Here is a 26,210-nt window from a genome sequence, read left to right as displayed (position 1 = left end):
ATGGCAGGCTGTACCAGTCGCTGCAGACAGGGGGTGCTAAAGTTCATCCAGTCCCTACGGAGACTCGTCTCTGGTACTCTCAGCAAAGGTAATGCCCCTTCACGTGTCAGTGTTTCTCTCGTTCTGAAAACTCTAAAGTGATGTGAAAGAAAGAAAGAAAGAAAGAAAGAAAGAAAGAAAGGAGAAAGGATGAAGGAAGGCACATAGATCTTGACAATTCCTGTCTTTGAAGAGTGTTTCTGATTGGGCACATGCACACTGAGCAAAGTGGTACATCCAACAAGTACCTGTCTACACACTGCATTGTTTGGACAGTTTGCATTGTGGTATGTCTCATGGTAAATACTGTCTCTGAGGTTTTCTTTGCTTTATTCTCCTCTGCTCACTGTCGGGTTAGGTCACATTCACCTGTGCAATGCAATCAGCAGAGAGAGAGAGACTGACACCAAATCAAGCTGGTATACTCGTTTTGCTTTTGTTTTTTTTTATCTTTTATTACAAACTGTAACCTCTGTAAACATACACCTCTTCCTGATTGTCAAACATCTGCCTTTTCTACTTGTTCTCTTGTCTTTTAATCTGTCTCTACATCATTTTACACTTTCATTTCATTGTTTTGTTTTGTTTTGTTTTGTTTTGTTTTGTTTTGTTTTGTTTTGTTTTGTCTTGGGCCTGGTGTCGTCACATCAGCAGAAAAACACTGCACGACATAGTCTCCATGCCGACAGAGCCCGCAGAGATGCCGAAATAAACTCATGCTAGTTCTTTATCTGACAGCTCCATCTGAGGAGAAACCAGACCGCATTGTGTTTGTGTGTGTGTGTGTGTGTGTGTGTGTGTGTGTGCGTGTGTGTGTGTGTGTTACGATCTTACCAAAGAACATGTTGGCAATGAACAACACTCTCAGCCATCTAGTAAAACCTGCGTGAGCCTGTCCTTTTACTTGGGGGCAATAGATCATTTCAAAGAGGCTTTTTATTGAGCTGAAACTGCAGAATTCAATCGAATCAATAGCTTGTCCACTCAGGTAATGGAGAAATGAGTCTTGAGCTCATCGGGGCAATACCTGTCACAGGGCTTTGTTGTTTACCGAGTCATTTTGTTTTTCTATCATTTTAGATGGATACTTTAACTCGACATCTTATCATTTAAGACGACATATTGACTAACGATAAACCCCCTTTTCAATTCACTTTTAGAAATGTCACGCAGATCCTCCTGGCGGTCAGTATTAGATTGAGCTGTATAATTGACTATTTGGCTGGGAATATATGGAGATACATCGCTTGTAATCTTGAAGAGGTAAAAGCCATGAAAGGAAAATGAAAAAAATAAAAGGTCCTGAATGAAAAAAGGATAAAAGGGTTTGAGTTTGAGGTCAAATTTGATTTCATTTCTGCAGCTAAAAGAAGAGAGATGCAGCAGCCCTGGGGAAGAGTGTGGTGAGCAGTGGCTTAAAAAGCAGACATGGCTTGTACTGGTTTTACACTGCAGTGTGTAGAATCTGCCGTTTGTCTTTTTGGGGTTTTTTTTTTTTCACTATTCAAGTCACTTTTTGGTTGTCTTGGTGATAAACACAAGATATTTATTCCGGCAGCTGCCCGCATTAACCATATCGTTACTTTTCGGGCTAATATCATAAATGAAATATTTGCTGACTGTTGAGTATGCTGCTAAGGAGAGAGAGAGAGATAATAAAATAAAATAAAATAAAATGAAATAAAATGAAATAAAAGAAAAGACGGCCCGTATGTCCTTTTGCACTGTTACAGATGACTGCCTACATATTTCTCACCAAATTCAGTCTGACCTTTCACCACTGCAGGGAAGTGGGTAGAGTAATGGGGTGCGAATCTCACAGTGCTCTCTGTCTTTACCCCAGGCTTTGTTCAGGATGTACATAACTTGTATATATTTATATCAGTGTGTGAACATCTGTGTGTATATTTGTGTGTGTGTGTGTGTGTGATGGTGATTTACTGTGTGTGCGTGTGTGATGGTGAGTTACTGTGTGTGTGTGTGTGTGTGTGCGCGTGTGTGTGTGTCTGTGTGTCTGTGTGTGTGCATGTGTGTGTGTGTATGTGAGGCTGTCTGTATTTTGCTGCATAACCAGATTGTGTTGGTACCTTAGAGAGGTTTTGTAGGTTTTCAGGATGACATATTTTGCCTTGAACTGACGTTGAATACATAAATATATGATGTGTGTGTGTGTGCGCGCGCGTGTGTGTGTGTGTGTGTGTGCTGTTGCAGACAGCAGTAGCACGTTTACTGACCCTGTGCTTTACCTGTAAAGCATGTGCTGGTTTAGTGGAGAGTGAAAGGAAAGTTGATTCTTGTATTTACCATCTGGTTTAACAGCTCAGTGAAGTAACCTCTGGAGGCTAATGAAAAAGCAGTTGACATTTTAAAAGAACATGAGGACGATCAGTCTCCCAGCCTGCACTCTGGAGGGACCTGGGGAAGGTGTAAAACCACTTCCCCTCTGCTCTGGGGAGGAAAGCATGAAGTAGAACTGGAACGCTTTTACCCCTTAGCACCTTTTACCCCTGTGTGTGTGTGAGTGTGTGTGTGTGTGTACATGTGTTGTAAATGTGTGTATCCACATAGTATCTTGCATATGTGTGAGTGTGTGTGTGTGTGCGTGTGTGTGTGTGAGAGAGATTGAGAGAATGTGTATGTGTGTGTGCGTGTGAGAGAGAGAGAGAGACAGTGTGTGTGCACGTGTGTGTGTGCGCGTGTGTGTGTGTGTGCGCGTGTGTGCGTGTGAGAGAGAGAGAGAGAGAATGTGTATGTGTGTGTGTGTGTGTGTGTGTGCGTGTGAGAGAGAGACTGTGTGTGTGTGTGCGCGCGCGCATGTGTGTGCGTGCGTGTGTGTGTGTGTGTGTGTGTGCGCGTGTGCGTGTGTGAATGCACATGTCAGTGTTCGTATGTGTAATAGCGAACTTCTGAATGTGCATGAGTATAATTTGCACACGAGCGTGTATAACTGCACGGATGCACCATCAGCATCTTATAGCAATACCTCAGCACATACGTGTTTAAATGAGCATGTGGGTGCTCCCACGCGTCTCACTGTGTGTGCATGCGCTACCGTTGCACTTATTTAGGGCCATACGTGTGAATCCACGGCGGCGTGAAAAAAGGGAGCATCTCTTTCTCTTTAAGTCAGTGACTCTTTCATTCCAGTCTGCAGTGTTTCACCCACTTCTTGTGTCTGGACAGTCATTTGAACGGGAATGGGACCAAAGAAGACAGTCAGTCAGGCCGTAGGCTTTTTTTACATGGTACACTGAACACTTTGCTGGCCTGTAAATGCTGAGATCAGTTGAGAGTTTTAACCCTAAGCCTTTTTCTGTAGGATTTGTGAGTTATCTTTATGACTCACTTCAAATTCAGTTCTTTGTCGCTCCTCACAGTCCTACCTCATAATTCACTGTCACTGTTTGGTCACTTCCTACTGGTTGGCATTAAATTTAATTGGCTGGATTTAATGTGAGAGGTAAATGACAACAGCGGCATTTGAAAACTCATAACTGTCACTGCTGTGTAGAAAATGTATTAAAGAAAAACACAGAGTATCTCTAGCACAGGAACACAGAAACAGTGCTGCTAAAGTCTGAAACATTGAGTGAGTTCATTTAAGTCTTGTACTTGAGTTTTCGGGGTGGGGGGGGGCGCTTTTGGAAAGAAAGCCAAAGCATCTCTGACAGGACTGGGGTGCAGGACGGCCTGATTTACTGTGATTACAGGTGCAGTTCATCTTCTGTCTCTTCCATGCCCCATATTCTTACAGTCGTGTTGTGCCTAGCCTGTAGAGTTTCCCACAAATACGGCACAAACAAGAACAGATAATACCAACAGCAAAAACATCAAGAATTAAAAATACTGATGATGCTAATACTACTACTACCACCACTAATAATAATAATAATAATAATAATAATAATAATAATAATAATAATAATAATAATGATGATGACGATAATAATGATAATAATAACAATGATATAGCTTTGTGGTGATCTGAGATATTCAGACTTCATATATCAGTTCATATATCAGTTTAATATAGAGTGGATTCCTCTGTATGGAGGCACTAAAGCCTTTGAACTTGCTGAATTCTTTTCGAGTGGTTTCATCCAGTCCACTGGATTTTTTGTCATCTGAAAGAGCACATTTGGCATCACAGTTCATCCATTCTCTTTGACAGAAAAACGGATTACGGTTCTCTCCCACTTCCTCTCCCAAAGATTTTCTCCTTCCAATTGCTTTGCCTCTCACCCACTCTCCATGCAGCATGCACTGTGGCACTCCCCCCCCCCCCCCCCCCCCGTGTTATTTTTTGTCTTTTGTTATTAAGCAATGCCTTCGGTACCAAGTAGTCTTCAATGGTATCTTATGTAAATGTAACATTAGAAAAAATGACACAAACCCAAATTTATTCAGATCTGCTATTGCCGTCCTCCTCCGCCTCTCTCTATTTTTCTCTCCCACATAGTAAAAGAAATGTGTGTGTGTGTGTGTGTGTGTGTGTGCGTGTGTGTAATTGTGTACGCCTGGTGATGCCTGCCAGCAGCCGACCTCTGATGCCAGCACAGACCTCTGCAGTGGGGTAACCACATGAGCTCAGGGACCTGATGTACATCTCATGTACATAGTTCATTTTGGAGATAGAAAGACAAACTGACAGACAGACAGTAAGAAAGAGAGACTGAGAGAGAGACAGAAAGACAGAGAGAGAGAAAGGAGACAGAAAGAGAGAGAGAGAGAGAGAGAGAGAGAGAGAGAGAGAGAGGGAGAGAGAAAAGGAATGAGCAAGGGAAATGGCAACTGGAATTGCAACTGCTCCCTTCCAGTTCCTTCCAGTTCTGACACATGTATCATCTTAATGTTATCACTGTGACCTTTGTAAGAGCATGTGAATGTGAATGCGCATGTGGGTGAATGTGAATATGCGTGTATGCGAATATATGTGTGTGTGTGTGTATGTGTGTGTGTGTGTGTATAAGTGTGTGTGTGTGTGTGTGTGTGTGTGTACCTTTTGCAGACCTAATACACAGACTCACTGCAGTGTGCTGAACAGCACTGCAGTGGAAATGAGTCTAGCCCTTTGGCTGGTCCCTTTAGTATTATGGTCTTTTGGATTAATTAGTGTCAGCAACTATTTCATTCTCAAATTGTCAGTCATTTAAATCAGCTCAGCTGTAAAGGAAAGTTAATAACACGTCCACAGACCAAAATAACTCGTACACAGACCAAAATACTGTGGAACCATACTGCGGTTCCATAGGCACCGGAATATAAAGTACAAAACCCTGTACAAGAGCATTAACTTTTGATACCCTTTTTAGGAACTGCTTTATCATTCTATCATTGACTTTTAATGAGAGTAAATGAAGAGTGTGAGAAAATGTGCGTTGTTGCGTGTGTGAGAGAAACCGCGTGTCATTGGCTAACCCCCTGCCTGCCCCCCCCCCCCCCCCCCCCACCCCCCACCACCGTTCCTGCGGCGTGCTGGGTGACGTTCGGAGGCTCTCCGGAGAAAATCCGGCCGCTCGTACCCCTTTGCTCCGATGGGTTACTCACGCACATTGCCACACACTTCGCCGAACTTTGTTCTGAAACACCTGCATTCTCTTCCCACTGGGGAGAGTTCAGCTTCCCCCCTTCTGCCGTCCTGTTTTCTCCTCTAATGCTTTGCACTAACGTTCTCTCTGCAGCTGGTATTTTATACAAAACACATGCTGACACACACACACATGCACACACGTAGATGTAGACACGCAAACATATAAAAATGTATGTAGACATGTTTTCGCGTGCACGCAGACAGGCTTGTGTTGTCGTGCCGTGCTGTCATTTTTACTGGGCGAATTTCTGCATAAACCGACAGTGCTCCTCTTATCTCTCTCAGACACACACACACGCATACACACACAAACACAAACACAAACACACACACACACACATTGATTAGAGGTTTTTTATTTCACCCAGTTACATTCTGGCTGAATCCACAATACCTCAATTTCTCTCTCTCTCTCTCACCCACATGCACACACACACACACACACACACACACTTTGGAGAATGGTTTCTCATTTTTCTCTCAGTAAAAAAACTGCACAGCACAAAAAAACCCTCCTCTCACTGTAGAGGTTAAACTTAGAGCTCACTGAGGTGAGGTGAGAGAGGCACATTTTTGTTGTATCACATCAGTCTCCACCTGACAGAACAAAATCTTGTCTTTTACGTTTTTTACTCTTCGATCTCTCTACTGACCCAGTCTCCACCCACCCCCTCTCAGTCTTTCGCCTCTCTCTCTCTCTTTCTCTCTCTCTCTCTCTCTTTCTCTCTCTTTCTCTCTCTCTCTCTCTCTCTCTCTCACTGTCTCACTCTTTCGCCTCTCTCTCTCTCTCTCTGTCTCTCTCTCTCTCTCTCTCTCTCTCTCTCTGTCTCACTGTCTCAGTCTTTCGCCCCCCCCCCCCCCCCTCTCTCTCTCACTGTCTCAGTCTTTCGCCCCTCTCTCTCTCTCTCTCTAGAAGAGATTGAAGCTGACAGTGCGCGTCTTCACCTTTAATTTTTAAATCATTTCTCCTCCCATTTTACGTAATGGCCTTCCCCTTGCCCTTTATTTTTATCTCCCGCATCTTTCCCCTCCTTTTCCTCTCCTCCATTCTCTCCTAGTGTTCAGACCCATGGTTTACTAACACAGCCACAGCCACAGCAGAGAGAGAGAGACAGAAAGACAGAGAGAGAGAGAGAGAGAGAGGTAGAGAGAGACAGAGAGAGAGACAGAGAGAGAGAGGTAGAGAGAGACAGAGAGAGAGAGAGAGAGAGAGGTAGAGAGAGACAGAGAGAGACAGAGAGAGGTAGAGAGAGACAGAGAGAGGTAGAGAGAGGTAGAGAGAGACAGAGAGAGGTAGAGAGAGAGACAGAAAGAGAGAGAGAGAGAGGTAGAGAGAGAGAGAGAGACACAAGGTATGGCCACAGCTGGCTCTCTGGGGCCCATGTTGGAGTTGCTTTCTTTCTGGGTCTGGCCTCAGCTGTCAAAACTACTGCCTCTTGCAGTACCACTTCACAGTTGGATATTTTTACATGGTATAGTTTCGCTGTAAGGATGCACATATAAAATTAATGAATAAATCGATATGAATTGCTACACCCCAAGAAAAGCTCAAATGAAAAGTAATTCTGTTAGAATTATAGGAAGAATAAACATAATTCTCGATCAGTTGTACCACACACACACATACACGCGTAGTCAATAAAGTGCCTCATACCCGACTCTAAGACATGATGTCATAATGCAGGTTTATGGAGGGGACATTTTTCTTGGTCAAACACAGCAGAGCTTTCTTTACATGATATTTAATTCAGTGCTGTTGCATCTCTTACATAATTCATTGGATTTATCAGGAAAATGCACTGAACTGAACTGTTAGTGTATAAAGTAAAACATTTCAAATTATGTTGTTGTTGGGTTTTTTTTTAATTTACTGAATGGAAAATGACAAATTGCTATGACCTAAGCAGTTATCAGCGTTTGAGAGATATTTCAATACTGCTCGTAAATAATTCATAATGTTTTGTAAGATTGTGTGTGTGTGTGTGTGTGTGTGTGTGGATGTGTGTTTGTATGCATGTGTGCTTTTCTGACTGGTGTGTCTTTGTAGCCATAGATGTGCTCATTGACCTATCCTAACTTCCCATGATTTAAATGACTTACTGACAGGTAACTAAGCCAAGATTGTTAGACAGCACAGCAGAGGTCTTGCTGTAAGAGATTTTCCCTTGGAGGACTCATTAACTGCAGGACAGTGCCTCCTAATGGTTATTAAAAAAAACCCTTTCCATGTGTTCCTGCTTCTGTTTGCCCAACCTAAGTGCTGATGCTACTGTATATTCATGGATATCACCCCTGTGTGTGTGTGTGTGTGTGTGTGTGTGTGTGTGTGTGTGTGTGTGGATGCATACACATATGTTTGTTCAACAATTTTTGGTTTGGCTAAAAGACAAGAACAACTGAAATCACTTTCTTTCTGAACTAGCTGTGTCATATATGTATCACCACTAGAGGGCAGACTGTCTCCATTTCTCTGTAAACTCTCAGACAACGCTTGACTTCTCTTCAGAGACACAACCATTAATGGCACAGCTGGCTGCTGGGTAAGAACTGAGCAGATCAAATCCTTTCCTGTTTCTCCCACCGTTTGTACTCCAGCCATGTCTCAACTATAGCAAACAAATTTCAAATCTTCTCACAGCACAGAGCAAAATAGAAATGAATGATCAAACCACACATCCATCCCCTGGACACGTTTTAATAGCCTTTTTAAAATCAAACCTGATACTCATTCTGTGTGTCACTCAACTTCATCGCTAACTGCACAGAATCGGTGTCTGATTAATTATCTGTTGTATAATGAAAACAAGAAGACTTAAAGTCATTACAAGACATCACAAACATCATTAGAAATGCTTTGTAAGATGCGCACTGCCACACAAGTGAAACATCAGTTTGCATTATCCGCAGGCCAGGCTGTGTGTTAGCATTTATATCTAAACCGTATGTGTTGGGACAGGCATTGAATGGGTCTGTGTTTAGCCGCGTTCCCATGGCAACATATTGTGTCATGACAAAGCTATATGGCTCTTATGACAGAGAAGAGAAACTGAGATACAGTTATATACAGAGCGTGCGTGCGGGCGTCTGCGGTCCCCTCTGCAGTGACGAATGAGGGGCCTCACCTTCAGCAGACCTCTCCACTCTCTCAGTGCTGATAAGAGATTACATCCCGAGGGGAGCGCGTAATTGATCTCACTGATGCCGACAGACCCCTATACATTACCCCTAAACCCTCCAATCCATCCACACTGTTAGCCATCTCTGCATGCACTGCCTTATCTCTATAGGAGATCTCAGTGATCAAACGTGTATGGGTTATGGCCTAAACATGGGGGACAGTGCTGAGTGTCCTAACAGGGCACTGGACTACCACACACTCACTACAGCAGTATCACTGAGCCATAGCGTAGTCACTGATAGTGTCTGGAACTCGTCAGAGGGGTTGTTCTCACATCCCTCCTCGAGAATTTCCATGTTTTGTCACTTTGTTGATGGTGGTGTAAAAAAAAACTGTTTTGGGTACTGTTCTAGAATTCTCTCTAACTGTTTTGTTCGGTTCAGGTCCGGCGATTGAGAGGGACACGGGATGTGATTTACGTGGTTTTAATGCTCATTAAATTGTTCGGTGACTACTAGTGCCCTGTTGAAGGCAACATTGTGATGCTGGAGAAGACCGCTCCCATTAGGATGCAAATGCTTCACCAGACACGGTTTCATAAGTGGTTTCATATTTATTGAAATGTACTTTTTGCTCAAAGGGTCTGAGTGGACCTGAGCCGTGTCTGAAAAATTCATCCCACGCCGTAACAGAGCCCGCCAGAACCCCTCACTACGGGAACCAAACCCTCTGGTCTCTTGCTTTCTTTTTGTCGTTCACCACACATGTGCTCGTCCGTTGTTGAGAGCAAAGCGAGGAATGATTCATCTAAACCACGTGACTTGTTTTCTACTGTTCAGTAGACTATCGCTTGTTTTCCTTTTCACCACTTTATGTGCAAACGTTCATGTTCTGCAGTAATAAGAGCTTTATGCATTGCCGTTCAACCCTGTCATCCTCTCTCTCTCTGAAGTGTCTCGGCGGACCGTCTTTGTGATGAAACCGCCTCCTTGTGTCCCATATCGATCATTTCGTAACTGATTTACCGATGCCTGTCTGTTTCGCCACGCATCCCGGCACAATACACAGACGTCTGGGGGTGGGGGGTTTGAATTGTCCTCATCAAGCTCCTGCAAACTATGGTCCAACAATCAGTCACAATCCCTGCCTTTCTCCACGGCAACCAAAATAATGGGCTGCTCAGCCCAATCTGCATTTTTATACTCGTACCTGAGCATAATGGGGTGTAAAGTGTTTAGTTCACGCCTGAGTTTAAGCACCTGCCTTTAATAAACTTTATACCCCCTCATAAACTCAAATGTTTAATTTATTTTGGTAGTTTTCTGCAGATTACAGAGACTTAGTTTAGTCAGTGACAGAGTCTCTCAGGCAGGGCAGGAGTAATAGAGTAGAAAACAGCGCAGCAGAAACAGAGAGGACAGTTGTTGAATAAATGTTTGAGGCTGTAAAAAGGCTATGTGTAGACTATGACAAAGAGATTACTCTATTGGCTAGAGCTTACTAAAAACACACACTGCAAGCAGTGCTTCAAGCGGAATAGCCTTCAACATTATCTGATTGAAAAAAAAGAAAAAAAACTATAACGACTTTGAGTAAATTCAAGGTGCTTTTCATTTAAAAGATTGTGGATCTGATTCAAATGGACAAACCAAAGCAATTTGAGAAAAAAAACAGGATCTAGAAGAGGTCCTTCCATGTAAAGTAACAATGAGGTAAAGAATGTTTAATGGTGGTTAAACTAAGAATTTCCACTGTGTAATCAGAAAACACTGGCTATAACACGTGAAACTGACTGAAATCTGCGGACCATAGGTGAAATAAAAAGATTTCAGACTGCTTGCTGTGTCGTGCCTGTTTGAACAGGATCCTTCGGGGTCAGGCAGAGAGTTGTTGGATGTTTACCTCAGCTCACCTGCCTCGTCGCCTCATTACCAATACGACCACATCTTTTCTTCTTGAAAGAAGCAGCGATAAGGAGAGGGTAGGTTGAGGTGAAAGACAAAAAGAGTAAAAAGGAATGGACAGATGAAAGGATGAGAGGTTTTTTGTATGGTCAGATTACGGGGAGAGCGGTGAAGATTTTTACAGTGAGTCTTGTTACAGTGATGAGAGCTGACAGATCCATCTGCATACGTAGGCAAGAACATCCTAAGCTAAAAAACTCTCATCCTTTTTTCCCCCTGACCTCAGGCTCTCTTCTTCCCTAACAACTCTCTCTCTCTCTCTCTCTCTCTCTCTCTCTCTCTCTCTCCATGTCTCTCCCACTCCTCATGTTTCATTGTCTATCTATCTCTTTCTCTCCCCGTCTTTTTTTCTTTTATCCTTATTCTCCTTTTCTCTTGTCCTCATACGGCACCACGTCTGAGCAACGAGGCTCTGTGTGTTTCTTCCTTGTCTCTCCGTTCCCCGCTACTCGAAGTCTTCCCAAACTCTTTTCAGCAGAACAGCGTTTTATTTCTTATGGTTGTTCCCCGCTCTCCTTTTTCCAAACGGCTTCTCTCTTATCTGTTTTGTACTATTTTGTTCCAATTGGTCTCATCCTGTTCCAGCAGAGCCGTTTACTAAAGCTCCTCTGTGGTATTTGGGTGGATTTCAGTGCTCTGCTCTGAATTTCTGATTTGCTCTGCTGTAGTGGGATTTTTTTGGATTGCAATTTGGAGGCCTAATTGAATCTTTATCCCTCCCTTTTCTGTCGGTGTGTGGACTTGAAAAACAGCTTTTGGCCAAAATGAATCAGTGGGTGACTGTTAACCTAGATAGATAAAAAAAAGTAACTCCACTAACATTAAAGCATACGCATTTCGAGGTACAGACTAGAGAAAAGTGACAGAAAGTTGATAAAGAGAGATCTTTTTTAGGTTTGGAAATCTTTAAAAAGGTTTGGAGGGGGTCAAATAGATTCATGTCTGTAGTACTCCTGTGATAATAAGAGAAAAGTTCTGCGACAAGCCATAAACGGCTGAAAATCGTCTTAAATTTTACATACTTCAAGGTATATGCACAAGATATATGCATTTGTCTGTCACACACCAATTCCAAATGAACCGCTTTTTGCCAACAGTTGTCACGGAGCTTTCAGTTCCATACTGTACACTGAGTTATATGCAGAATAGCACACATACAGTGTGTAACATGTTTGGGTTTTTTTTCTGTTTATCTGCTCGCGTACCATTGGCTGTACCTTTTTCACACCCTTTCTTTTTCCAATCACTTCCCTCAATTCCCTCCCAAATCTCTCTCTCTCTAACACCCCCTCTCTTCTGGCTCCCTGTTATAGCTGCCTGAGTGATGTGAAATATTCAAAATCTATATGACAGAGAGAGAGAGAGAGAGAGTGAGAGAGAGAAAAAAAGTGGAGACAAAAGGCAGGTTTGAGTGAGTGAAAGCAAAAAGAACAACAAAAGTAGTGAGCAAAAGATCGAGAAAGGAGAAAGAGAGCAAGCAAAGACAGAGAAACAAGAGAGGTAGCGTTGTGAGTCGGGAAACAAAAAAGAGAGAGAGTAGAAAAAAACGTGAAGAACACTCAAAACAGACAGTTAATAGAGGTAAGGCAGGTGTAACACTGTAAGATTTCAGCGTTGAAAAGCAAGAAAGAGGTGGAGAGTGAGAGAGAACGAGAAAAGAAAAAGAAAACACAAGATTTGGAAACAGACTTTGAGGGAATGGGCATGGTTCTGGGAACTTTTTCTGTTCAGACCAAACAGGTCAACTACAGGAGAGGTAGGAACTCCAAAACTTTCTACAAAAAGACAAACGTGCTTTGGGTGCTGACTTCTGACATTTTATATTCTGGACAGTGATTCAGTGAACTTGTTTGTGTTAACTGTTCGTGTGATTCAAGAGCTGGTAGGTGATCTTATAATTTGGTGCTTGTTACTGTCGTTTTAATAGTTTTGTATGTTTGGGTTTATTTGTTTGTTTGTGAACGTACGTGCAATTGTATGTATGTGCGTGTGGTGTTCGTGTGGAGTGCGTGTTGTGTTCGTGTGGTGTGCGTGTGTGTGCACGTGTATGTGTGTCTCTGTGCATGTAGGCCTGCATGCGTGGGCAATGGAGATGTCTTAGCATGTGACAGATAAGGGTCTTTCTGTGTACAAGGCATTCTGGGTATAAAACGTATATGTGTGGCATCTTCTTCAAACACCATTATCTCTTCATGCTTACAATTTGCTGGAAGCAGTTTTTTTTTTTTTTTTTTTTTTTTAATGAAGAAGGAAAGGGGGCGATTGAAAAACGAAAAAAAAACGAAAAAAAAAAAGAAAGGACAGAATGAAAGGGTGAGGCTGTAAGTGAGCGATAAGCAGAATAGATGGAGGGAGAGAATGAGGGAGAGGAGGCGGCTTGTTACATATCTATGATTATTCATGCCTTGATGTTTAATTAAGCATTACTATATGCAAAGTTCCCACTGGCTCTAACATACTAAGGAATATATACATATACTCCTCCAACAGACCAAAACAAACTTAGCAAATGGGGCACCAAAACCGCAGTCACATTTGTGTGCATGTGCCCACAAAAAAAAATAAAATTGCACACACGCAACACATATACAGAGAGAGAGAGAGAGAGAGAGAGAGAGAGAGAGAGAAAGGAGACTTTCAGAGAGGGAATGCAGCCAAGAGGATTAGGAGTTCTGGGCAAAGACAGAGCTTGTTTGAAGTCTTTTCTTAAATCCCCTGGAGTTTCTCATCCTGTGTATCTGTGACTTAAGGGTCTGACTCATATGAAGGGCAGCCCCCTGGGACTATGACAGCTTTGTTTCATTTCACCACAACAAGCCGTACAGAGAGGGAGAGAGAGAGAGAGAGAGAGGGAGAGAGAGAGAGAGAGACAGAGAGAGAGAGGTTTTCATAAGGACAGAGATGTTGTCAGTAAGCTGCTGTACGGATCACTGCCTTAATCATGACCGAGACGTGAGGCGATGCTGCTTCTGCGCGGACCTGGAAAAAGTAAAAAGCCCGTGTCGTGAGGGTCCGCGGAGGTCTCGGAAAGACCGCTCGCTTACCGGTTTAAGCCTCGCTAATGTTTCTCAAGGCAGAGACGGCATCTGGTTTGCGTTGGGGTTTTTTTTTTTTTTTTTTTGGAGAGGTCGGGAATGATTTATTTAAATCCCTTCATTCATCTTCATTAGCTACCTCTCCTCCTCATCCTCACCGCGTGAGTCAAAATCTCAACGTCTCTCTGATGTTCCAATCTGAATTGGTCTATTATTAATGAGATTACGCAACTATGCCGTGAACTGTGGCATATTCTGTATTATATCATCTCAATATTATAATCGTACGGCCCAAGTTATATCATGTCCAAACCGCGTGTTTCCCTCTTTTTTTTTTTTTTTTTTGGTCTCTGCCCTCGTCTTTTTAATAGGAGAAGTTTATGGAGTCATTTCAAACCACAAAACTAATGAGGGAGAACAACAGACAAACAACAAGAGCGAAAGCATGAGGCTATTTTATTTATATATTTATTCAGCTTTGTATTCCATTAAAATTTTCGAGACGGAAACCTCAGTAAAATGGTCATGAAGTGTCCTCATGCACAAACATGCACGCACGCACACACAGGTCTGAGCTTGGCCTTTTAGTCTCTAATGGCTGTCACATCAGACTGAGGACAATGGCTTTGTTCCTCCTCCTCACAACACAAAATGCACACACACACACATATATATATACACACACACACACATGCGCGCGCACGCACACACACACACACACACACATACACAAATGCACACACACACACATGCACACACACACACATGCACACACACACACACACAGAAAAACACAGACAAAGAGGAATGAGTCATATGATTTAGTGCTCTGTGTTGTTACCATGTATTCTGGATATCGTGTGTGTGTGCGTGTGTGTGTGTGTCTGTGTCTGTAGCCTGTGTCTGTGTGAAGGACAGGAAGTAGGGCATCATGGCAATCATCTTTTGATTTACCATAGGCTCAGTGGAGTGTGTCTCTGGGAGGGAAAGAGGAGAGAGAGAGAGAGAGAGAGAGAGAGAGGGGGGCACGGTCTGTGGAGAGCATGAGACCGCACACGATCAGTACCGCTCTGGTTCAGCACTCTGGGGCTGTCGGCACAGCAACAGTTCCTTACGCTGCATAACAACGGGACAGAGGAGAGAGACAGAGAGGGAGACAAGGAGAGTAAGAAAGACAGAAGAAAAAGAGACAGAACACAGAAGAGTGAGGGAGAGATCGGTGGGAGGGGCAAAGAGAAGAAAAGGCACCCCGGCTGTATGCATTTAGGTGGGGGGGGGGAGAGAAAATTTGAGCTAGTTTTCATTCACACTCAGTGGAAGACAGGAAGAAAGAGAGTGAAGAGAAGAAGACAACACCAGCTAATCTGTGGAGGAAGCACATGTGAAATTTTCAAAGAGAAAACAAGAGAAGAGCCTGAAGGTAAAAAAGAGAGAGAGAGGGGGGACGAAAGAGAGAGAGAGAGAGAGGGGCAGACTACACAGTGGACTGTCTGTAAACGTCTGTATCCACAGTGGAAACATGGGTGCAGTGGTGGGCACGCTGACCATGCAGACGAAGCAGAGTCGACCGTCAAAAGGTATGTTGAACATGGGGGGGGCAATAGAGAGAGAGAGAGAGAGAGAGAGGGAGAGTATGCATCCATCAATTGCTTTGTACTCATTTTTAATGAATGGCTAAGCTATTCAAAAAAGCAAGTGGAGGTTTGTAAGAGTTATGGACCTAAAAATGTAAACAATGCGGTCTCAGAAACGACGGAAAGAGACTCAGAGAAAGATTCAGAGTGTGACAAAGTACTCGTTCACCAGAGCAACAAGCACGAGTTAAAACCCAACACACAGAAAAACAGATTGCAATAAACAGAGAAAGACTGAGTCAAGCACAGACAGAACGAGAGAGAGAGACGATCGTAAATCATGTTCAGTTCAGAAACAGCTTTGTCACAATTTAGTTGCGTGGTAATTACTTGTGTAAACACAGTGCAACTACTGTATTACGTGTTAATCATTAAAGCCAACATTTAGACCTTCAGCGCATAGGTTAAATGTTAAAAGTATTCCTTCATAAGTTAAATCATGAATTCAAATCTCGAAATAATGATTACAGAATATTTATGCATCAGACTGTTTTTTTTGTTTTTTAGTTAAGCTGAGTACAGAGGGGGACTTATCTTAATTATAGACGTAAGGGGTGTCATGGTGAGGGAGGAAACGGTAGAAAACGAGCAAACGAAAAGAGGGGAGGTAAAAAAAAAAAAGAAAAAGGAAGATTGAGGGTGAGGGTTTTGAGAAAACGCAGCAGCCATGTTTCCATACTGCTGAGCTTCATGGATGCCTGTGATTTTTTTTGTACACAAATACGTCCTTGGCAGTTCAGTGTCATAGCTGTCACCAAATTGTGTGTGTGTGTGTGTGCGCGTGCATGTGTGTGTGTGTGTGTGAGTGCGCGCGCACATGTGTGTGTGTGCCTTAAGAGAGAGCGTGTGATGTGCTGACTGTGTGTCTGTTTCTGTGTGTGCATGTGTGTGTATGTCTGTGTGTGCGCGTGCGTGTGTATGTGTGTGTGTATGTGCGCGCGCGGTATGTGAGGCATACGAGTACGTGAGCGGGTGTTTTAACACTCTGCTCACATATCATCTCTCTTCCTGTCCACATGCTCCACAGGCTGGTTGTCATGGAGACAGGTTTGTGAGGGTTGAGAGGGATGCAGGAACAATAGTGACTGATGCTGATGGGATGGAGCTGCACAACCATTAAACTACACGATGTATCCACACATGTTACATACTGCTGCAGTGCACGAAAACAACTGCTCTCAGGGAAATCGCAGGAAAACCATCATAAAATTTCTTTATCGTGAAGCAAATCAGATTGAATCATAGCAAGCCAGTGTGATACATACAAAGAGATACATCCCTGTGGCAAAATATATATCTGTTTGACAGGGAACACATCATTTTGGGCCACACGAGGTTAACAAAAGATTTATCATTTTAGCAAGAAATACTACAGATAAATCAATGGCATGGCGCTCTGTCCAACGAATGTCAGGTCTTGTTAAACGTGAAAAAAAGAGACTAAAATCATTTGAGCGTGCTGTCTGTTCAGTCGTTATTTCCACTCTTCAAGAACAGTCTACAAACGAATGAGGGCCAGAAATCAAGCCCTGGCTCGCATATCTTTACTTATCAGGTTGAATTATCCTGTGATACAGTTGAAGGATCCAGATTCACTGTTCTGCAAACCGATCTGAACAGATGACTAAACGGTCAGACGTGTTTTTGGCTCCTATCGAGAAGCGAGAATTGAGTGAGTCATAGCTTCCAGTTCTGATGAGCGAGTAGAGTCACTTGTTATCACTTTGTTCATGAGGATGTAGAGCATGGCTCAAAACAGGTGCTAATGCATATTCATTCACCCAAAGGCTATTAAATCTTTTAGCCCTAATCACCAGTGCTCCTGCGAAGGAGGAACCACTGCCAGTATCCGAGAACTCCTGGCCCTATCTCTGTGTGATTTCTATCTGACAGTGGCAAACATGGTTAATGTGGCTTGTTAGATACTGGGGCATTTTTGCAGTTGTGTCGTGCAAACTCTTATTCTTTTTCAACATAATGTATTTCTGTAGATCACTGAGATTCTATGAAATGCATGCAATAGATTAAAAACAAAAAGAGGAGAGCCGCTTATGTGCTACAGCTCACGCTCACACGTGACCCCGTTCTGAGAAATTGCCGGAACATTTATGGATTAAGCCGCAGGTGTGAAAGGGGTTTTAGACACCGTTAGTTTGACCTTGGTCAAATTCTGTTTCATTAATGACTTGGTCTTTTCCTTTGGCAATGTAATATGATTACTTATACGCTTTGTGCTCCATTGTGAGAAACAATTCATTTTTACACAAAACAGATACATTTGCTTTTGTGAAAAGAAGTTGAGAACATATTTGACTACAAGTAGAGAGCATGAAAGAGAGATTTAAGGGGGGAAAAATCAGTCTTCCTGCTGTTAGCGGCTTTACACACTCGATACCTCGCTACATAAAATCTTTCCGGAGAATTTGGGTTAAGTAGAGGATGGCACAGATTCATGACACAGTGGCCTTAACATCATTGCTAATCTGGCCCCGGGTCTGAGTTTAATCTGGGTGTGGACAACTGCCACATGAAAACTCAAGTCTACAACACTCTCTCTACAACACTCTCTCTCTCTCTCTCTCTCTCTCTCTCTCACTCACTCTCTCTCTCTCTCTCTCTCTCTCTCTCTCTCTCTCTCTCTCTCTCTCTCTCTCTCTCTCACTCACTCTTGCGTTTACTCGTGCTCTACCGTCACCGATGTTTGACTTTCAGAGTGGCAGTATTCAACAGACCAGAGCATTGAATCTCTTGTTTTACTATGCTTCATTCCTCTGGTGAAGTTTTGTTGGTTACAGACATGACAAATGCAGGTGTGAGAAAGAGTGGTGCTGTTGTGTGCGGTGTACAGTCTGTCTACTGTTACTGTCATTCTCATTTTTTTTCACACAAAACACCATTTTACAAAAACTTTGAGTTTATCAGTCACTTAGAGTTCACACAGAGTGCAGCTACAACAAGTATGTTTTTACAGACACTGAACAGGTACCAGAGCACAAAATGATTCAGACTTGACAAATGGTTCATGTCTCTGCGAAAGCACTGGAACAAATAGTTACTCTATATTGTATTGTGATCTAGTTATAAATGGTTGTTCGCAAGTTGATAAAGATATATATAGTTTGACAAAGTTTCCAAAACCTATATCACAAGTGCAGCCTAATGTCCTGCCTCTTAAGTATATAAATCAGCCAAGCAGTTTTTGGCCAGTCTTTTTTGGAATGAACATCTTCCAATTACATAAACACAAAGGATAGCATTTATATCAGACGCATGCAGATGGGTTTAATCCATCTTCTCATTTCACTGTATAACAAATCTCTCATAGAGACTCAATGTTTTGAGCTTCTACAGTTTTCCTTTGTGTGTGTGTGTGTGTGTGTGTGTGTGTGTGTGTGTGTGTGTGTGTGTGTGTGTGTGTTGGGTTTTTTTTTTGTTTTGTGTTGTTTTGTTTTTTTAAGGAATCAGATATCAGGGCCATCTGAGGGTGAGGTCGAACACATCTTTCCATAAAAAGTCTGTAAAAGGCACGAAAATTAGACCGAAGGCACTGTGAGCACATCTTTCTGAAATAATAAGCCTAATGTAAGCAACTCATAATTCATTGAAATGAAAATGCAGTGGGCCACATGAAATACACTCAAGTGCCCAGATGAAAGCTCCTGCTGCTTTGTGCTTGTTGTATTAAAAAAAAAAAAGAAGAAAAAAAAAAGCGAGTACATCTGACATTTATTGCTGAGGTTGTCACGCTGATATATAGTTTATAACTATGAAATCGGTGAGGTTATGTGAAAAAGCTATGTTAAATCAACCATTCCAGATCTTTGAAATGCTATTTATATGCTACACGGGGTCTGGAATGAGTTATTCGAAATTGAAAGGGAGTTACATTAGACCTGTGAAAAGATTCTTGTCAGGTGTCTCAACAAACTGGTTGGCCATTACTGTCAGGTAAGAAAAAAGGTCTAGTTCTAAATGGTATCTTTAACCAATCAACTGCTCAGCATTCTGATCATTAGTAAAGTTCCATTCACAAAATATTTGCATCGTTGCACAACAAATTCATGCCATAGGTCTATCCTTTCGTTTCTAATCTGTATCTGCAGCTAAATGGAGTAGGAATATAGTATTTTTCATTGGTTCATGGCTTTGGAGTTCAGCTTTTGGCTGTGTGTGTAGATGCTGTACTTTTGTTGAAGGTTTGATGTATGCTCAGACTTATTTATTCCACTATTTAGGCTCTTCCAGCATCCAGGGACTTGTTCTCTATTTTGAGGTTTAGTGGGGGAAGAGAAAAAAAAAAATGAGAGTATGCCCTTTCCGCATCTTGCTGCAGTCTGTTGCATCTGGCTCTCAATCTTCTGCTTGATCTCAATTTTTCATGATCTTAAATCTCCACAGTCCATCAGTCAACCTTGGGTTCCCTCCAGGAAATGCATGTCATCTGTCATTTGGCCTGCTATTTTTTTAATATATATATTTCACCCCCCCCCCCCCTCCCTTCTCCTCACTTTCTTGAATGTTCTTGATTTTTTTTTCTTCTCTTTCTCTCATTTTGGTAATTACCAGATTGCACTGATATGTGTTAATGACTAAGAAAAAGTGATAATTAAAGTGTTGATTAAAAGCTTGTATCTTAGCAGCACTGTTGCCTGTACCCTAGCAGTAGTGTTGATTGCAGAGGTATCCTCATGTGAATTCCCTGGTTTAAAATTATTCTGAATATTTCAACAGGATACTCAGTCACGATCTTCAAATATCTGCAATGCTGCCGCATGTTCACTTTACCTTCAAAACAATGACAAGAACTTTGTAAAGGGCTTTAGCTTCATTATTCCTTTTCAGTTGATGTGTTTGTTTATTAGTTTGCTGTTTACTTTATTATTTACATTCTGGAACCAGCTGATTTAAACTCATGTAGGTGATTTGGCTGTCTCCATGACAACAGAAACCATCTGAAAATGTCAGAGATTTTCACAGTGGGCAGAGAAGATTAAGGGCACAGTAAAATGAGGGATGGAAAATTAAAATGTTCAGGGTGAAGAGGAGGGAAGGAGAGTATGGAATTCAACACAAAGAGATATGGCCATTGGGCAGTCTGAACACAAAATAGTTAAACAACTTCAAAAAACTGAACACTCCAGTTTCCGAAGAGATGGGTTTGCTCTTAAATGTTTGCACTTGAAATTTTTTACCAAAGTGCTCACTTGTGCGGAAAATGTCTGGTTGTTCACTGTCTTAAGGCTGATTAGCATAAACCCTGAGGACAAAAAATACATTAGCATGATCAGCATTAGCTGAGCAGAGCTCTTCTCTCACTCTGCCAACATCCTCATTGTGAAGAGACTTTAATGCCACAGAATTAAATGCCTCAACATCAGTATGCTCCCCCGGGAGCAAAGACAGAGAGGGAAAAAATGTTACTCCATCCACAGAATTTGCATGGTTAAATATTCATTTAGAAGTGGAACTAACCGCTAATGCTATTGACATAAGAGCCAAAGAAAGCAACAGCTTCTGGGTGTAGAAACCGTCAAGAAGGAGCACAGAGTGAGCAGTGATTCATTATAGAATCAATGGGGTGAGTCTGTGAGACTGAGGATTGATTAGAACCCATTGTCCAAGTTATGATTCACTCAGAGTTTATGAAAATGATTCAGTCACAATGGGACTCAGTGTGTAGAGTTCTAATCCATTTATGCAAAGTCAAATCAGTAGGAACTGGAATAGGAAGCGGTTTGATGTTGAGCTGGACTGTGTTGAAGATTTGAAAAAGAGAGAGAGAGAGAGAGAGAGAGAGAGTGCCGTGTGTGAAAGATGGTTGTGTCACCCAGGTTCTCTCACTCCGTGAATGTGAATCACTCTCAGCCGATTTCATTTTCTCTGCCAAGTCCTCTCATCCCTCATCTCTATTTCTCTCCCCTCAAGTCCATCATTGCTTTTGGAGCTGACACAGCTGGAACTGGACCTGCAGGGCTGTGTGTGTGTGTGTGTGTGTGTGTGTGTGTGTGTGTGTGTGTGTGTGTGTGTGTGTGCGCGCGTGTGTTTGTGTGAGTGTGAGTGTGTGTGAGTGCATGTGTGCGTGTGTGTGTGTGTGTTAATGTGTATGTGTGTCTGTGTGTGTGTGTGTGTGTCCTAGCCTCTCAGATTTGAATGACTGAAGGGTTGCCGCTAGCAGAATATTCTCCTGTTTATGATCTGAGACAGTTCGCCTGCTACGCCTTACAACCGAGAGACCTTCCGTCTCCCCCAAACCTGCACACTAAGTTGGAAGTTACAGGATGTGAAATCAGTGTTGGAGAAGAGAAAGGAAAATTGCGTTTGACCTGTCCTTCTCACTCTCCCCTCTGTTTCACCTTTAATTCATTCTCACATCTTCTTTTTCTCCTGCATCACCTTGTGTTTCCCAGTATTTCTCCTGCGCTGGCAAAAATCACCCAATAAATCGTTGTATGTTCTCTTAACCTTTGTCACTCTACTGGAGCTGTTTAAAGGGCCTGAGTGTAAATCTAGCACAAAGGAGTCAACACCACAAGTTACTGTCAGACCAGGAGATTTACTGAAAAATAATACCAGCATATGTTCAGCTTCGTAAATTCAATGTCCTGTGTTCTGAGTGAGAGGTGGCAATAGCATGCTCTTTTAAGCTGTACGTTGAACAGATTTTTTTTTCCCCCTTGGGTGAGAGCCACATAAAGTTGGTAATTTCACGAACTCTCTTTCTCCCTCCCTCTCTCTTTATTTGCGTGTGTGTGCGCGTGTGTGTCTGTGTGCGTGTGTGTAGATAAGGTGGACGATGAGTTGGAGATGACCATGGTCTGTCACCGCCCAGAGGGTCTGGATCAGCTGGAAGCTCAGACCAACTTCAGTAAACAGGAGCTGCAAGTCCTGTACCGTGGTTTTAAAAATGTACGTATAACATTTTAAATGCATCTACCCAACGCTTTTCTCTCCTTTTCTGCTGTCTTTTTTTTTTTTTTTTTTTTGGCCTGTGTCTCATCGCAAATATTAGTCTCCGAACAACGCTCAGCCCTCCTGTAATATTATATAATATCTTGACATGCTTTTATGTGCGTAATGTGTCTTTGCTGTTGTTGTTATTTGTTTGTTTATTTAGCTGTTTTCTTTTGCCTCTTCTCAGTAAAGCTTTTCCTTGTGCCGCGGCACCAATTACTCTGACATGTGACACATTTCATCTCTCTCTTTGATATGTGAACACCCCTTTTAGCCATAAAACATTAGCTTATGTGTTACTAATCTGACTCCACTCCACGCTTCAAGCAGAAACAACCTAACTTGTCATTTTCCATATTGCCAACAATTACATGCTGAATTACACACAGACACGCAGGCATATGTAGACTCATAAATAATGGATGTACGCCAGAGTAGGAGATGCAAATACTAATGTGAATGGACAGACATAAATGTGATCTCACACGTCAACCGAAACTCGTGAAAACGACACTAACCGCTATGTCTCTTTTCTCAGGAGTGTCCGAGCGGCGTGGTAAATGAAGAGACGTTTAAGCACATCTACGCACAGTTTTTCCCCCACGGAGGTACGGCAAGATAAACAAATAATTCCGAGTAAATGTTCGTTTCCCTCTTTGCTTTTGTCTCAAGAGTAGAAATGTTATTTTTACATACGTTTATGTAGGTATACCGCTCGCTTTCAGGATCTGTTGAGCTCTACATCTTGTGATGGCGTTTTGATATGGCATATATTCTAAAATTGCTTTGCTTCACTGTGCAAGCAGCTATCAAGCAACCTTATGGAGTCATTGGAAAAATCGGCTGTTATGAAACATGGACACTGAAGCTTGCCATTTGCATTCATTGAGAACTTAACAAATGACGTTGTTGTCTAAATGTGAGCATTTAGCATTTTGCAGACGTTTTTGCTCTTCCTTCATATTCCCATTAGTGTATTTCTTGCATAATTACACAATCAATGATTCAAAAGACGAGGCTCTTTTGTATTTTCTCACTTTCATTTACACAGCTGCTGAAACTGCATTTTGCAGGTCTTTGAAAGGTTACTCCTCTCAGGGTCTAATCATCAAAAGGAACAAATACCCTTTAACAAACCTACACTCTCCCCCTTTTGTTACAGATGCCAGCACATACGCACATTATCTCTTCAATGCTTTTGACACGACAAATAACGGATCTATAAAGTTTGAGGTATGACGACCCATAGAGAAATCCCATGCCTGTTATGAGTTTATCACATTCACTGAGAAGCAATGGGTTGGGATTATTTCAACTCTGAAAACATCTCCTTCCTCCTCAGGAGTTTGTGATGGGACTGTCTACCTTACTGAGAGGCACAGTGAGAGAGAAACTTGAATGGACTTTTCACCTCTATGACATTAACAGAGATGGATACATAAACAAAGAGGTACCAGTGTCTGTTGTGTGAATGTTGAGGCCGTAACTAATACTAAAGTACTGAAAATACTGTGTGTGTGTGTGTGTGTGTGTGTGTGTGTGTGTGTGTGTGTGTGTGTGTGTGTGTGTGCACGCGCATGTGTGTGTGTGTGCGTGCATGCGTGTGTGTGTGTGTTAAGGCTGAACCCATTGTTAATATTAAAACAGTACTTTTTCTTTTTTGTGTCTCTGTGTGTGTGTGTGTTTATGTGTGACAGGAGATGACAGAGATAGTACGAGCCATTTATGATATGATGGGCAAATACACTTACCCAGCGCTGAAAGGTGACGTTCCAAAGCAGCATGTGGATGCTTTCTTCCAGGTTAGCATGTCCCCTCTCATAGCAGGCCATTCACTTCACCACCTACAAAGGGATGTGCTTCATACCATAACAAATACAGGCTTTATTTACGTACAGAAACACTGTGGATATTAGTAAAGATGAAAACTGAATGCAAATTTGTTTGACCACAACATGTTCTGTACATTCTTGACCAACAGAAAATGGACAAAAACAAAGATGGAATAGTAACATTAGAAGAGTTTATTACCGCATGTCAAGAGGTATGTGTCTTTAATATCTGTTTCTGCTGTTTTTTCTATGTTTCGATTTGAATCTGTATGCAACACTGACATCGTGTGGTGTACTGAAGGAACTGCACCAGTTACATGCCTGATTTCTGATTTTACGTTGTCTTCCTTCTTCCCCTGTTTCCTTTAGGATGAAAACATGATGAGGTCCATGCAACTTTTTGAAAACGTGATGTAGAGAAACAACACCACAGGGGAGAGTGAACAAGAAAAGCAGGACCATTGGAAGGATGAGAGAGAGCAATAGAGAGAGAGCGAGACAGAGAGAGACACAGATAGAGAGAGAGAGAGAGAGAGAGAGAGAAGATTTTATTTATATACATTATAAATATGCTTTATATTTTACACTACTGTCGTTGTGGGTGTGTGCATGGGTGCGGATGTAGGTGTGGGTGTGTGAATGGGTGCTGATGTAGGCGTGGGTGTGTAGGTGTGTGGGTGTGTAGGTGTGTAGGTGTGTGGGTGTGTGGGTGTGTGAATGGGTGCGGATGTAGGTGTGGGTGTGTGAATGGGTGCGGATGTAGGTGTGGGTGTGTGGGTGTGTGAATAGGTGCGGATGTAGGTGTGTGGGTGTGTAGGTGTGTGGGTGTGTAGGTGTGTAGGTGTGTGGGTGTGTAGGTGTGGGTGTGTGAATGGGTGCGGATGTAGGTGTGTGGGTGTGTAGGTGTGTGGGTGTGTAGGTGTGGGTGTGTGAATGGGTGCGGATGTAGGTGTGTGGGTGTGTAGGTGTGTAGGTGTGTGGGTGTGGGTGTGTGAATGGGTGCGGATATAGGTGTGTGGGTGTGTAGGTGTGTAGGTGTGTGGGTGTGTGAATGGGTGCGGATGTAGGTGTGGGTGTGTGGGTGTGTGAATGGGTGCGGATGTAGATGTGTGGGTGTGTAGGTGTGTGGGTGTGTAGGTGTGTGGGTGTGTAGGTGTGGGTGTGTGAATGGGTGCGGATGTAGGTGTATGGGTGTGTAGGTGTGTAGGTGTGTGGGTGTGGTGAGGGCTCACTGTTTCTCTCTCTCCACTCTGTGGAGTAATGCAGTATATGTCCAGCGTGTGTGTACTATGAAAGGACCTGCCCACTGAAAACTATCTGTGCTTCTATAAAAAACATATCTATAAACACAAGACTGGGCTCATCGATGTCTGTCTAATATCAGCGCATGAATTACAGGCCAGTCCACCTGTGGAGATGGGCACTGCTTATAACCTTTTCGTCAACCCCTATTCCTTGTGCAAAAATGGAGTGCAAATGTAACTCCCATAAATGGACTTTAAGCTCAAGGACTCCCTCTAGCTGTCCTTTTCTGGATCTGCACCTACGAGGCTAGCGGAAAGCAGCACGCTGCCTGTGAAGAGTCTTTTTCTGTTCATTTCATTTCTTTCTTTTTTTTTTTTCTTTTTTCTTTTTTCTTTTTGCCAAAAGAACCTGCATGATTTAGCCAGAGGAAATATGCTGTTTAATTTGCTTGAGGACAACTTTGGCCTGTGAGTGTAGGTACATTAAATATGTCATAAAGTTATAGATTTGATGCATTTAATAATTTATTTATCTTATACACGTGGGATCTATGTATTATCTCCTGAACTGAGAAATTTGTTTTTATTGTACTGTATCGTAATTTGTTATGTTGACATGACCGTGTTGTTGTATTGTTGTTACTGCTGCTTGTCAGCTGTCCGTTCAGGTTCGTGTCAGTCTGCAAAACTGGGCTTGAGTTCACCATCTTTCTGGCAAATTGTTTAGGGTGAAAATGGACATTTGAACAAAATGAGATATGTGTGTGAGTGGGTTTAAATATGTAAGAATGTGTGCGCATGCA

The 26,210-nt window shown here is 42.4% G+C and overlaps 1 protein-coding gene across 3 annotated transcripts; it reads left to right on the top strand.

Moving 5' to 3' along the window:
• kcnip1b (Kv channel interacting protein 1 b) lies at positions 1-24,580 on the top strand. 3 transcript variants are annotated; one of them, XM_030792572.1, is made up of 8 exons: positions 1-88; positions 22,162-22,286; positions 22,870-22,939; positions 23,494-23,564; positions 23,674-23,781; positions 24,029-24,133; positions 24,313-24,375; positions 24,533-24,580. In XM_030792572.1, exons 1-8 carry the CDS (start codon positions 1-3, stop codon positions 24,578-24,580), a joined length of 678 nt encoding a protein of 225 aa, XP_030648432.1. The 3 variants fall into 3 exon arrangements, with proteins under 3 accessions (XP_030648432.1, XP_030648434.1, XP_030648433.1); XM_030792574.1 differs by lacking the exon at positions 1-88 and adding an exon at positions 12,410-12,467; XM_030792573.1 differs by lacking the exon at positions 1-88 and adding an exon at positions 15,266-15,323.
• Positions 24,581-26,210: the final 1,630 nt, after the last annotated feature.

This window comes from Chanos chanos, chromosome 15 (assembly GCF_902362185.1).
Source record: "Chanos chanos chromosome 15, fChaCha1.1, whole genome shotgun sequence".
Classification (NCBI taxonomy): Eukaryota; Metazoa; Chordata; class Actinopteri; order Gonorynchiformes; family Chanidae; genus Chanos; species Chanos chanos.
This window is presented reverse-complemented; position numbering and strand designations above follow the sequence as displayed.